The 14,828-nt window shown below is 37.3% G+C and overlaps 1 protein-coding gene across 1 annotated transcript in view; it reads left to right on the plus strand.

Moving 5' to 3' along the window:
- Positions 1-14,828, plus strand: part of LOC131148917 (E3 UFM1-protein ligase 1 homolog) — a 39,600-nt gene that overhangs the window by 9,137 nt on the left and 15,635 nt on the right. Inside the window, exons 5-18 of the mRNA XM_058098881.1 lie at positions 1,259-1,324; positions 1,459-1,562; positions 2,659-2,752; positions 2,833-2,889; positions 4,687-5,137; positions 5,233-5,387; positions 5,606-5,671; positions 5,847-5,915; positions 6,022-6,114; positions 6,274-6,339; positions 11,812-11,858; positions 11,950-12,013; positions 12,765-12,842; positions 12,940-13,002. Coding sequence (XP_057954864.1) covers positions 1,259-1,324; positions 1,459-1,562; positions 2,659-2,752; positions 2,833-2,889; positions 4,687-5,137; positions 5,233-5,387; positions 5,606-5,671; positions 5,847-5,915; positions 6,022-6,114; positions 6,274-6,339; positions 11,812-11,858; positions 11,950-12,013; positions 12,765-12,842; positions 12,940-13,002 — 1,473 coding nt within the window. The remainder of the gene's footprint in view (positions 1-1,258; positions 1,325-1,458; positions 1,563-2,658; positions 2,753-2,832; positions 2,890-4,686; positions 5,138-5,232; positions 5,388-5,605; positions 5,672-5,846; positions 5,916-6,021; positions 6,115-6,273; positions 6,340-11,811; positions 11,859-11,949; positions 12,014-12,764; positions 12,843-12,939; positions 13,003-14,828) is intronic.

Below are 14,828 nucleotides of genomic sequence, written 5' to 3' on the forward strand. Positions count from 1 at the left end.
AGCTATGTGATCTGGCTAATTGCATTTGCTAATTATATATATTTTTGTGGTAAATTAGGAGGCTTACTAGGCCTGAATTACACAATGGGTTAGTCTCTCATCCCAACCCCCCTTATTATCCCTTCCCTTTGTTTGAACCTGAGACATTTAACATAGATTCCCCATGCTCAAACCATTTGGTTGACCTTTGGGGCCCAGGTTTGCTTATTTATTGAACAGGGAACAAGTTGAATAACCACCGTGATGATATTTTCTGTTCATCTTAATCATGTTGTCTTGATTATAACCTGAACCAAGATTAAAGCAATACAAACCTGCCAATTACACATTGAGTTTTGAGTCATGTTGGTGGGCTATCGTGAGAGTTCCCACCCTAAATTGGACATACCGGTTTGGTGAACTCAACTCTGGAAATCACAATAAGGCATTACTGGGTCTGAGATGGGATGTTTGTATCTTGACCCATCCTGTTGAGAAATTCTACTCCAGAACCTGCTAGAACTCGAAGCATTAGGTCGCTTTTGGGTGGAGTGGGGCATCTTTGTAGAAAAATAAGAGCAGCAGCAGAAGAAAGGTCAAACGTATGGACAAAATTCTGGAAATTAAGTCCTGGGGATGGGATATGGGTTAGCTGTTATTGTATTAAGTTTTAAAACCCCTTTCATCCCCTCCCAAATTATATTGAAAATAGGAAGAAATAATGGGTTGTGTGTGTGCATTTGGAAGAGGGGGGGGGGGGGGGGGACTAAAAAACAATTTGAGTTAACTTGCGATCTATGAATGATGTGGTGCACAGGAAGAGGGCCAGCCTCTTTCAGAGAAGAAAAGATGTAGTCCTAGCAATATCCTATAGCTATTTATACACGAGGACACCAATGACAAAATCTATACTGACTGGCATATATGATATTTAATATATGCATATATAATCAAGGCTTGGTGCTCTTTAACCTTATGGACCCTAACTCAGATAGGGTTTTATGCATTCATCCCAGACCTCCCCCCCATGCCTATGCATCTCTTGCACACCCACTTTATTGGGTTCAGGACTGGCAATTTTACCTGAGTAACTGGTCCATTTTTATCCCTATTCAATCCCATTCAGTGCAAATTTTTTTCCAATGGCTTAAGGTTGGGCATATTGGCTTTGCTTTGAATTACCATGAATTTTTTATATTATTCTAATTCGAAAGAATTAACTTCAGAATCTGAGTTATCTTGCTTTTTAACTTGTTTGTTGGCCCTACTTGCCCTGCAGAATTCTTTTATCAACTATGAAGTACTGCACAAACTTGGAATTCCCCAGCCTGTCCAGCACTTGCAGGTATCTTATGGATTTTTGTTTTGTTGTTTTTCTGGGTTATTTAGGTCATGGAGTTCTATGAAGTGAATACATCTGTTAAGGATTGTTCTGTATTTGTTATCTAATCAAAATTGTGGTCATGCACTCCATTCTAGTCCAGGTATCCTGAGGGCATCCCTCTTGTTACTATATTTGTTCACCCTTCAATGATTGAGATGTTGGATTCTGCAGCAGAGGATGCTATTGAGCACAGTAGCTGGTAAGGGCCATAGTCTAATGTTTCTTTTTAGTTTTGCTGTCTAGGCATCTCTCACTGGTTTTGAAGTCTCTAGCTAAGAACTTTATTCTAGAACCTTGGAATGATCACAGCATCACTGCTCTTTCTGGGGGTCGTAAGCATAAAATACAATATTAAATTATGCTGTTATGCTCTTTGCTTCCATGAGAAGTAGGGCCAATTTTCCAAAAAACATCTTTTTGAGTCCTACTCTTCCCATTTTTAACAATTTTTGAGTGGGCTCGAACAATAGCTTTTCTTATATTCATAAGTTCTGTAATTAGGCGGAGAGCTTTGAGGCCTAGTTGGCGCAGTTGGCTTATGATTTTTAAAAGTCATCCCTTCTCCCAAAACTTGACTCTCTGGAATCCAGTTACATGTTGCTCACTGGATCTGTCAAAATTAACTTTAACAACGGCTCCTTTGAATTTCACAAATTCCCATTTTAGGGATCAATCTGAAAAACTTGACAATAATGATTTTTCTTTTTATTTAATCCACCTGATATTTTGTTCTTCCATATTAGCTTCAGCATTGTAATATACGATATTCAGGAAATGCTGTGCAGATTAGTTTAGATGGAAAAGCAGCTTTGACATGATATTGTTTTGTCTGGTCATTGTTGGGAAACTTGGGACTGCTTTAATAATTCAACGAGGTCCTTCTGTGGACTAGTTTTTGTTAAAGCTTGATATACATTGTTGGCCCACAACCTAATAGCTTAATCTTTTAGGTAAAGTAGTAATCTAACATGGTATTAAAGCTGTTTACCAAGACGTCTTGGATTCTAGTCTTATTGCCCGCGTTTATCATGTGGTGTTTAAAAATATTACTGTGTTCCCTATCATGGGTGTTATTTATTGTGTGTTTATCTCTCCTCGTTTTGTTGGCCTGCACATGCGGGGGAGTGTTCAAGCTTGATATGCATTGCTGGCCCCCAACCTAATAATAGCTTAAGCTTTTAGGTAAAATGTTAATATAACAATTCTGATGTAAATGTAGCTTTAACATCAAATATTATTATGTGAAGTGATTGTTGGGATAGCTTTATATTTTTGTTTTGGATGGGTAACTGCAGGATTGATTCTCTTTCTGTTTTACCTGCATCCTTTGGATCACAAGATGCATCTAAGGTTTTGTCACTTTGTCCTTCTGTTCAGTCGGCCCTCAAGGTGACATTCTGCTCTCTTATTGATGTGTGCCTTTGGTTTATCTGTTGACTAACTTGTTTGTTTATTGTTTTTCCCCCCAGTCAAATAGAGCACTTATTCTGGGGGAGTCCTATGTGTTTAGCAGTGGCTTTATAAAGGTAATAACGCCCTTGCATTGATAAGACAACAAAATCTACAAGGTTGTTGGTCAACTTAGTCTTAGCTCCTATTCCTCTTGTCCCCTCTGGTGATATTGTAAATCTCTTTTGTGGGATTATATATGAATATGTATCTACCCACCATCCTATTTAATAAATGGAAGATTAAATATCAAAATCAATTATGTTTGATGGATTCATTAGTTCTGCAAACCTGTTCTTGTCTAATCTATACACGTGGCAGTTGGAAAAAAGTTTAGGCTACATCAGCCCTATTGTCACAGGATCCAAGTTCGCTCAGCTTGACTTTGTGATGGCACCAAGTATCACTTGGTTAAGATAATGATACACAATTCAAATTCATCGGTTAATCCTGCAAGTGTGTAAAGAAAGTATGAAATACACAAGGCGACAGTATTACATGAGCAACACCTTCCAACCTTATTCTTATTCAAAGAGAAGGATTACACGTTCAAGACGTGTATGAACACCATGGATGAATTTCCTCTGATGTCCTATGCCACCCACATGTCATATCTATACATACAGTTGACTCCCCCAATTGTCTTGGGTCAGCAGTTGACTATCCCAACTGCCTAGGTTGTGCTGGACACAGCCAGCATTTTTCCAGTAAAGCATATAATCGACTATGTCTACAAAATATGTGGCTAGAAACATTGCCATATTTCAACCCATGAGTTACCTCTTCAAACAAGCATGCATCAGCCCTCAAAAGAAAACTGTCAAGTAACCACCTTATATGCTCAACATGTCAATATTGCAGTCTTTGTCATTGACACCGCACACAGCCTGCGGGTCAGCACCTTGTGTCAAGCACAATTTCTCTTTAACCATGACTAATCCCACATAAAAGCAAACACCATATGTCAATGAGGCACTTGACATATACCTGAGAAAACCATTTGACCATGCGAACCAAAACCAACCATTGTAGAAACTTTGTCAAAGATCATGACCCCAACCATGTCCATCTCTAACCACGTTGAGTAAGCAACTCAGCACCTATTTGCTCCCTCCTTAGCAGCATAGAGTGTCAATTCATTGAATGCCACAAGATAACCCATGACAGGCTATCTCCTGCTATTGCCTTGGCACATGTTGGCAACACCACGTGCCTTGGCAATGTCAAGGTAATCAAGGGTCTGACGCCTATCCTTAAGGCCGTTTTAGCCAAAGGGCTATAACATAAAGGAAATATGTTTCTTGCTTCCGTTAATATTTCCTGAATTTTGACATCCATGTGGACACTTGGGAGGGTTCTTTAGATGGATGTGAATACTTGTAGCCTTTGAGGCATCTTTCGTAGATCTTGTATCACCTTCTTTCCCCCTTCTCCCTCCCCAAGAAAAAGGAAGACCCAAGATTCTGATGCTCATCCCTTATTCTTTAACCTGTAAATGATTACCTGGGTGTGTTGCATGTATGTATATGCAGTCTAAAGTGTGAACTTGGTGCAAGAATTATAGAGTAGTGACTTTGGCCTTTGTGAATATGGAATTCTCCAGTGATATATGATCATTTTGGCTTTGGGAGGGTAAGCCTGGACCCAACTGTAAGGGTTTTACAGTCAATTGGTCAAGTCATGGAACATTCTTCCAGAAGTGGAGGTAAGTTCCCCAGACACCTGTTATGGTGTGGGTGCTTTGTGTACTAGGTGTTGTGTTTAAACAATGAAGTTCTTGAAGCCAGACAATTTTATTATTATTATTATTATTATTTTTTATTATTTTTTAAAGCTCTGATACTTGGCATTTTTTCGGTCACCTCATTGACTAGGATGTTTTTGATCGTGTGGAGAGAGAGATGGAAACACTTAATATTTCTGGATCTCCTGATAATTTACTGTATGATGATATGCACTTGACCATGGAAGCTAAAGTTGGACATGCTGCAAGTAAGTTTGCAGAATCAAATGAAACTGGTAATCAGAGTGGTGGTAATAAACAGGCATCAGAGAAAGGGTCAAAGAGGAAAAAGGGGAAAGCTGTGGGGAACACAAAAGCAGGCATTGCTGAAAGTGATCTTGATAACCAGGAACCTGTTCATAATAAATCTAAGAAAAACCAACGTAAAGCAAAGGATGCATCCTCCTTACAAGGGTCAGATTCAAAGACAGGTGCTAAGAAAGAATTGGATAAAACTAAAAAAGGTGACAGTTTTAGTATTCCTTCAGATCAATGGGTAACGGACAAGATTATGTTGCTGGTTCCTGACTTTGAAGAACAAGGTCTGCTGGGTCTAAACCTATAATTTTATCTATTCTAATTATTCGTCGATCAGTCATCTGTGTCATATCCAAGTTTGACATGGCTGTTTTGGCAGGTGTAGATGATCTCCAAACAATTCTTAGACCTTTAGCAAACCATTTGAGACCCATGCTGCTCAATTCATGGAAGGAGAAAAGAAAGGCGCTGTTCACAGAAAATGTAGAGAAAATGAAACGCTTGCTAGATCATTTGCAAAGGAAGCTTGATGAGGTTAGCATGGCTCAGCAGGCTGTTTAATTCACATTCAGGATTTTTGTTCCTCAGCTGTAAATTTATTTTCCTGCGCTGGGTATACTGCTATTCTCTTGTTGAATTTGAGAGCTGTTGTATACTAAACCATGTCTTCCTATACTTCTTTTCTGGTCCTCCTCCTTCTTCCTCCTTTTCCTCTTCTTCTCCCTCTTCTTTCTTTCCCTTTTTTTCCCCAGTCATTCTTAAATATGCAGCTTTATGAGAAAGCTTTGGATTTGTTTGAAGATGATCAATCAACTTCAGTAAGTTCTTCCTTGAGTGACAATTTTTCATCTTTCTTTTTTGTTCTTTGAGATTTGAGATTGCTATTTTTGATGAATGTAGGTAAAATCCTTCTTATTTATTACTCATCTTTGTTTTCCAAAAAAATTTTGGGCGTGGGGGGTGGGTTTGTTTGGTTCTATCATTGATTGGCAGGTCATTTTGCATAGACATCTGTTGAGAACAACGGCTACTTCTATTGTGGACATGCTCTTATTTAACTTGGTACGTCTTGCGTGCTGTGCTTTCTTAGTTGAACTTACCGAGGCTCTTAATTGGCTAGTTTTTGGATGAGTTGAAAAGAGGCTCAATATGGATTCACTTGATGCAGGACATACACAACAAGTTGAAGAATGGAATTCAAGTAGAAGAACCTCAGAATCTGGAGTCTGTTTCACTTAGTTCTGGAGATAAAATTGCTCTTGTATGATTCAACCTGTTGCTCAATGCGGCCTTATGACATTTGCAGCTTTGAATTTTAGAATTTTTGTAGTTGGAGTGGAAATTTGATCATTAATTATGTTCATCATCTGGGATGAACACCTAAATCAACTAGTCAAACTGCATTTTTTTGCTTTTGCAGGCGAAGAGTATGCCTGGATCTCTTTCAGCAAATGCCCTTGCAGTAGTTGAAGCTTTAGAAGGAAAGGTCAGTGCTTGTTTTTCTTAAGCACAGTCCTTTCATTGTTGAGGGTGGACTGATGGAGAAAAATTTCTTGATCACTTTTTTGAATTTAAGGTCAATTAGTCCTTTTCAATTTTTTTGGCACTTGTTATATTGTGTATTTACATTCTGTTTCATTAAATAATATTTTTTGGTTGCAAATGGCTGTAAATCTATAATCAATCCTGAATGTATGGGTTTAATTTAATTTTTTGGTTGCCATTGACTTGTTGAGCTCTTCTATTTCTTTCTTTTCTCACTTTCGTTTTATTTAAGTTTGTGCATTGTGTTGGAAAGTTTCAAATCTGTTTAGTCAACTTTCCTATTTTTTAAGAGAATCTCCGCTGTAAATGTGTGAATATCCTAGAATATTTAGTTTCCTTTGAAGTTGGCATCTTTGGTTCTTTCCTTCCATTCTTCTACTGTACATCTATTTATACATACTTGTATCTATGTTATTAATGAGAATTATTTCCACAAGAAGCTATCTCATTCTAGATGTTATCAGAGCTAGGTCCGGCTCTTGGCCTTGTGTAAACCCTAGTTTCCCTTGGCGGCTCCAATCTGACCCTAATTTCTATAGGGTTTTCTTCCTTGTTCAACTCTACCCTAATCTCTTCTGTTGTTGTAGCCATGGCTGAAACTTCAAACAAAGCTAAACCCGAAACCAAACCTGAAACCATACTTACCCGTTCTGAACCTTACTCTATCCAAATTACCAATATACGATTGAATGAGGCCAACTTCCTGCGGTGGTGACAATCTGTCAGGATGTATATTCGTGGAAGAGGGAAGATAGGGTACTTGACTGGTGAAGCTGAGGAGCTCGAGAAGATTGAACCATCTTATGCTATATGGGATGCTGAAAATTCCATGGTGATGGCATGGCTCGTGAATCCTATGGATGAAGAGATTAGTGCTAATTACATGTGCTATTCTATTGCAAAGGAACTCTGGGACTCAGATGTACTCTGACCTTGGGAATTACTCTCAGATTTATGAACTGCAGTAGAAAATCAACAATACTTATCAAGGAGACCGCAGTGTAACAAGGTATTTCAATGTTCTCAAGGGCCTATGACAAGATCTGGATTTATTCAATGATTATGAATGGAAAAATCCTTCTGATTGCAATCACAATAAGAAGATGGTGGAGAATGTAAGAATTTTTAAATTCTTTGCTGGACTTAATGATGAGTTTGATGAAGTAAGGGGAAGAATCCTAGGGAGATAGCCTCTACCCCCACTCGGGTAAGTATTTTCTAAAGTACAACGAGAGGATTGTCGAAGGAGTGCGATGATGAAGAAAAAGAAGGACGAGACTATGGAAAAAACTGCTCTACTTGTTGCCAATAATCCTGCTCCTCATGCTGTTGGTAACATAGATTTGGCTACTGCCAATATTTCTGCACATCAGCCCTAAACTAATCAAAGGAGGTTGGAAGATAAGCATTGAGTATGGTGTGACTATTGCAATAAGCCACGCCACACTCGATAAAATTGCTAGAAACTCCATGGAAAGCCAGCAAACTGGAAGAGCAACAAATCTGGACCCTCTGGCAGCAATCATGCAGTCCCTAAAGCCAATGAAGCTAAGTTCCTAAGTGCTAAGCAGGTGGATCATTTTCTTCAACTGCTGAAATCTACTTCTGCCTCTGATCTTCCTACTGGTTCATTGGCCCAAACAGGTGATAACTCTAATGCCTACCCTTGTTGCTTAAATCTTGCACCATGGATTATTGATTCTGGTGCATCTGATCACATAACCAGTACCTCACAATTGTTTCAATTTTATTCTCCTTGTTTTGGTAATAAAAAGATTAGAATTGCAGATGAAAGTTTTTCATCTATTGCTGGAACAAGTTTTGTCCAAATCTCTGAAAAAATAGAGCTCAAATCTGTCCTTCACGTCCCTAAACTTGCTTGTAACCTGCTGTCTGTTAGTAAACTCTCACGGGATTCTAATTATTGTGTCATTTTCTTTGATTCCCATTGTGAATTTCAGGGCCAATTCTCAGGGAGGATGATTGGCAGTGCTAGGATGATTGATGGACTCTACTACTTCGATGAGACTTTATTCAACAATAAACAAGCTTAGGGTTTGAGTAGTAGTACTAGTTTTGTTTCTGTACGTGAACAAAATAATGCTTTGGCACCTTAGACTAGGACATCTTTGTTTTCTCTATTTAAGACATTTGTTTCCTAGCTTATTTAAAAAACTGGATTGCAATTCTCTTCATTGTGATGTTTGCCACATATCCAAAAGTTATTCAAGCACCTATCAATCAAAAGCTTATCATTCTTCTAAACCTTTTCATTTAACTCATAGTGATGTTTGGGGTCCCTAAAAAATCACTACTACTTTTGGTAAGAAATGGTTTGTTACGTTTATTGATGATCATACCCGTTTGTGTTGGGTGTGCTTATTAAGTGACAAATCTGAGGTTGAAATTTTTTTCCCAGGATTTTTATAATATGGTTGAAACCCAGTTCCAAACAAAAATCAGTATCCTTAGAATTAATAATGGTACTGAATATTTTAACAAATGTTTAGGAAAGTTTCTTTCAACAAAGGGTATTCAACATCAATCTACTTGTCGTGACACCCCACAACAAAATGGCATTGTTGAGAGGAAAAATAGCCATTTGTTAGAGGTTGCACGGGCCCTAATGTTTTCAATGAAAATTCCTAAATATCTATGGGGGGATGCTATTTTAATTGTATATTATCTCATTAATAGGATGCCTACTCAAGTGCTAAAATACATCACTTTCTTAAATTGCCTAAAAAAACTGTTTCCTACATATCAAATAACATCAAACTTGCCATTAAAAGTGTTTGGATGCATTTTTTTTGTTCATATACCTACCAATCTTCGAACCAAGCTTGATCCTAGGGCATAAAAATGTGTTTTCCTTGGATATACTCCTAATAAAAAAGGGTACAAATGTTTTAACCCTCTGACCAGAAAAATTCATATCAGTATGGATGTTGTTTTTATTGAAAACCAGCCCTTTTTTGGCCATGACTATCTTCAGCAGGAGAAAAAGGAAACTGAAGATGAGTTCTAACAAACCTCTAAGCCTCTTCCAAATGTTTTCCTTGACATTGACATCCACTCTTTAAAGGGTCAGGAAACCGATACTTTAACTGGCGAAAATAATGGAAATCCTAGTCTACCTATACAAGGCATACCTGATTCACAAACAGGGGGAGAATTACTATCAAATATTCCCTCATCTGAGCTTGTGTTTATACCAGTAGAAGAAATCATCAGAATAATAGAGCTCTTTCTTCAAATCCAGAGCAAGGCCAACAATCATCACCTACACAAGTTGGTCCTCCTTCATATACTCTAGGTATTTTTTCTTCTCCAGATCCTTGTTTGGATAATTCTTTTGATCTTGACCTGCCCATTGCCCTTAGGAAAGGAGTTAGAACCTGTACCACACATCCTATTTCCAACCATTTATCCTATCATAGACTCTCCGATTCTAATAAGGCATTTACTTCAAATGTTTCTCATCTGTTTATTCCAAGAATCATTCAGGAAGCACTAGATCACCCGGAATGGAGATTGGCTGTTCAAGAAGAGATGGATGCACTAATTGCTAACGACACTTGGGAAATTGGTGACCTACTGAAGGGGAAGAAGACTGTTGACTGTAAATGGATATTTACAGTAAAATTCAAGGCTAATGGGAGTATAGGAAGGTACAAAGCAAGACTTGTCGCGAAGGGGTTCACTCAAACATATGGAATTGACTACCAGGAAACATTTGCTCCTGTAGCCAAGATGAACTCAATCCGTGTGTTGATCTCTCTAGCAACTCACTCTAATTGACCCTTACATCAACTAGATGTGAAGAATGTCTTCTTAAATGGAGACTTAAAGGAGGAAGTCTTTATGGATCTACTGCTAGGATTTGAAGGGAAAGGTGGCACAGGCAAGGTGTGCAGATTGAGGAAATCATTGTATGGACTCAAACAATCTCCTAGAGCTTGATTTGCATGCTTTAGGAAGGTAGTAAAGAGTCATGGCTATAGCCAAGGTCAAGCCGATCATACTATGTTCTATAGACACACAAGTGAGGGTAAAATGGCTATCCTTATTGTCTATGTAGATGATATAATTCTGAAAGGTGATGATAGCAATGAGCTGGAGAGGTTAAAGAAGATCCTTGCTTAGGAATTTGAGATGAAAGACTTAGGCAACTTGGAAGTATTTTCTTGGTATGGAATTGGCAAGGTCAAAGAAAGGAATTTTTGTTTCCCAACGCAAGTATGTGCTTGATTTGCTTGGAGAAATAGGTCTGCTAGGGTGCAAAGTAGCAGAAACACCTATAGAGCCGAACATAAAACTCCGACCAGCTAAGGCTGAAGAAGTGATCAACAGAAAGCATTACCAAAGATTGGTAGGGAAACTCCTTTATCTCTCTCATACACGTTCTGACATAGCCTTTGCAACAAGTGTGGTAAGTCAATTTATGCACTCACCAGGACCTGAGCATTTTGATGTTGTGTACACGATTCTAAGGTACTTAAAAGGGACTCCAGGGAAAGGTTTATGATTTGGAGGACATGGGAATTTATAGGTTGAAGTATACATTGATGCAGATTGGGCTGGAAGTATCACTGATAGAAGATCAACTTCTGGCTATTGCACCTTTGTTGGAGGAAACCTAGTAACATAGCGCAGCAAGAAACAAAATGTGGTGGCAAGGAGTAGTGCAGAGGCAGAATTTAGGGCTGTTGCTCATGGAATTTGTGAAGCACTATGGATCAAAAGGTTGCTGGAAGAATTAAAGATTACTAATTCACTACCGAGGAAACTGTATTGTGACAATAAAGCTGCAATAGCTATTGCTCACAATCCAATTCTTCATGATAGAACTAAACATGTGGAGGTAGACAAGCATTTTTTATTAAGGAGAAAATAGATGAGGGAGTAATCTGTCTGCCATATATCTTGACAATTGAGCAAGTAGCAGCCATACTGACAAAGGGACTGCCGAAGATACAGTCTGAAAACTTCATTAGCAAGCTGGCCTTGGAAGATATCTTTAAGTCAGCTTGAGGGGGAGTGTTGGAAAGTTTCAAATCTGTTTAGTCAACTTTCCTATTTTTCTAAGAGAATCTCGGCTGTAAATGTGTGAATATCCTAGAATATTTAGTTTCCTTAGAAGTTAGCGTCTTTGGTTCTTTCCTTCTATTCTTCTGCTGTACATCTATTTATACAGACCTGTACCTATGTTATGATTAATGAGAATTATTTCCACAAGAAGCTATCTCATTCTAGACATTGTATTTCTACTTATATACTGTATTAATTTGCACTATATCACAAGTTAAGCATTGGGCTGAAGTGCAGCTTCTAATTTGACATTTTTGTATGTTCTGTTATTTGGGTTGAATTTACTGCATTGACTTCAAAATTTGATTGTTACATGTGACAGCGGGTGGAAACTTTTGTCACTGCACTTGGAGCATTAGCAGAGGAAAGGTATCATATGCTTAATTATTTGTAAATTTGTGGCTTTCATGTAGATTGAACCATATGTTGTTAGGTGGATATTTTTGTTTTAATTTTGCAGTGGGTTACTCTTGAAAAAGCTTGATAAGAAATTGGAAAGAACACTTCTGCATTCATATCGCAAGGTATGCCTGCTTTTGTTGGAAAAAAAAGTCTGACTTGTTTCCCTTCATGAATCATGCATGACCTTGATTTGCAACTTACAGACACTCTTGCTCCCAAACATTGATGAAACTAGTTGTCACAGTACAGATAGGCTGAGGTCATGTTGGCGTTTCAATATACAATTTTTTAGGTTATAACTTACATAATACACCAACAAACACACACACATGCTAACGGAGCTAGGATTCCTACTCAAAACCCAACTTGGATCCTTTTGAGATTTCGAGAAGAGTTGCTCTTTGGGGAGCAAAGTATGATGAAAGTTTTAAGCTGTGTGGAGGTTGGTACTGTGTAGTATTGGCCTCTATGTTAGAATCAGTCAGGGACTGGAGAGGCAGTGGTTTACCCTCATGTCAGTGTTTTAATTCTGTTGATCTCAAACTCGTGAACTTAGTTCTTTGGGACAACTAGGATGTCATTTCCTGGTTCATCACTTTGGGAGTGGTGTTTTATTGGTAGTTGAAATGACAACATACAATGTTACATCAGATCGGGAATGATGATATGTTCCGCTATTGTCACGAATCATGATGTTGTGAATTTCTAAAATTGTGTTCTAATTGTTCAAATGGGTAAAGCTTGAGGTATAATTGAGACATTACAGGTATGCTTTTTCCTCCCCTTTTTGGGGATTGATGGATTGGTGTTTTAGAACAAGATTCTATTGTCTCAACAATTATATGAATACTTTTATTGTTTTCTCCCTGTCAGGATTTGACATCTCATGTTTCTGCTGAAACTGATCCAGTTTCACTTCTGCCAAAAGTTGTTTCTTTACTCTATCTGCAGGTCAGTTAAACAAGTTACCGTGTTGTGCTGCCTGTTAGCACATGCTCAAACACCTGTGCTCTTCTTTGTCTTTTTTGACATGTTATCTTGTTTGTAGGTTCACAATAAAGCTCTTCAAGCACCTGGAAGGGCCATTTCTGTTGCTGTTTCTAGATTGAAGGTAAGGATTGTACTTCATACTTATCTCAATAAAAGAAGGAATTATTTGTGCATAATATATTAGTATGACTTTTGGAGAAAATAAGTTTTGAATTATTTGTTTGGCCGTTATAGCCTACGGTGGATGGTGGTTTTATATAACCATGGTGAATATTAATATTTTTTTTCTATCCCCCTAAAAAAAATTCATAGGCAATATTTATTTATTAATTATTATTATTAGTATTAGTAGTAGTAATAGTCATAGTAAACTTGTAGTAGTAATAGTAGTAGTAGTAGTAGTAGTAGTGGTAGTTGTTGTAGTAGTAGTAGTAGTTACGTAGTAGTGAACTCAATAGCAGGGCAACAAGGGGGTGCCAACACAAGTGAAGAATACTGATGTCAAGAGTGTTAGCATACTAAAATGTTAAAATTAACCGTCTTTCATTGCCCAAGAGATTTCCTCTCCTTCAAAGTCTCCTTTACTTCTCTTCATGCAATCCAGAAAGTAGTGAGAGGGATTAGTTGGATAGGATTTAAAAAAAAAATAATAATTTAAAATTTTCCTTTCTTTATAAACTTTAATTCACTTCAAGCTCACAATTCTTGAGCAGTAGATCCTGCTGTCACCCAAGAGAGACACATGGTAGAATAAGCTGCCCTGGAAGTTGCTTATCACATTTACAGTGAAGCAGGAGGCGGTGGACAGATTCTGCATCATCTTTACAAAAAAAGCATCTCTTTACTCTTAACAAGTGCATTCCCTCTTTTCTTTAAATTATCAATACTGGCTATTGTTTTCTCTCGTTCCTTCAGAAGTCGGATAAAAAAAGCCACTTTTTTTGGTTCCCCAACTCTCCAAACAGCTTTCTGAGGAAAGTTGAACAGACTGTTTTCACTGTTCTCTTCTGTTATCTCCTAATAAAATGATTTCACTTGTTTATTTTATTTTTTTATTGTTTTGGTAACTTAAGGATTTCTCATTTTAGCATCCCTCTTTGTCAGTTTTCATTTTGCCTTTTTTGTTGGTCTTTTTCTTGTCATGTAATTGCTTTATTTCCCTGACAAGAGCCTATCTTCGAATATTAAGACTGTTTTTTCATCAGCCCAAGTTACATATTTGGTTACCTGATATTATGTTCTAGACACTAGAATGATTCGGTATCCCATTGTATTCCTTTTTTATATGTAAGTATTCTCTTTTTTGTATATATGCTTATTTTTTATTTTATTTTATTTTATTAGGACTGTTGGGTGTTTGGGAAATGTTCATTAATTCTCTCTTAACTTGGCAATTTAATTAAATTCTTTTTCTGTGTGTCGAACATTTATATCTATTTTACCATACAATTATTGTTAGCTGTTGGGCAAAATATGATCAAGTAATGAAATTTGTAATTTGTATAGTAGCATTTGTGATTTTAAAAGAAGACACAAAAGAAAGAGTTATATATATTTATGATCTAGTTAGGAAAGTGGTAATTAAAAATAGTTATAGGTTAGCTATGAGTGCATAATATACTTTTCTATATTGCATAATTGATTTTGCCATTCACCTATTATCTATAAAAGGGTATTTTAGGAAATTAAAATTGGATGCCAAATTGAGAATCCCTTTCATATATGTACAGATGAATAGAAAGTCTTATTAGCAATTGTTATATTTAGAATTGCAGATCAACTTTCTGATACAACCAATGGCCATTGTCTTAGCTGAATTGTTTCAACATAATTAACAGAAACCTCTATTTAACACTATTAGCGAAGCAGGATGGTGAGAGGTGAAGGCAAGTGAAAAGATTTTTGTTTCCTCTGCACAAATATAGTTTGTTTCTACTATATGTTTGG

Source organism: Malania oleifera, chromosome 2, assembly GCF_029873635.1.
Source record: "Malania oleifera isolate guangnan ecotype guangnan chromosome 2, ASM2987363v1, whole genome shotgun sequence".
NCBI classification, from domain to species: domain Eukaryota; kingdom Viridiplantae; phylum Streptophyta; class Magnoliopsida; order Santalales; family Ximeniaceae; genus Malania; species Malania oleifera.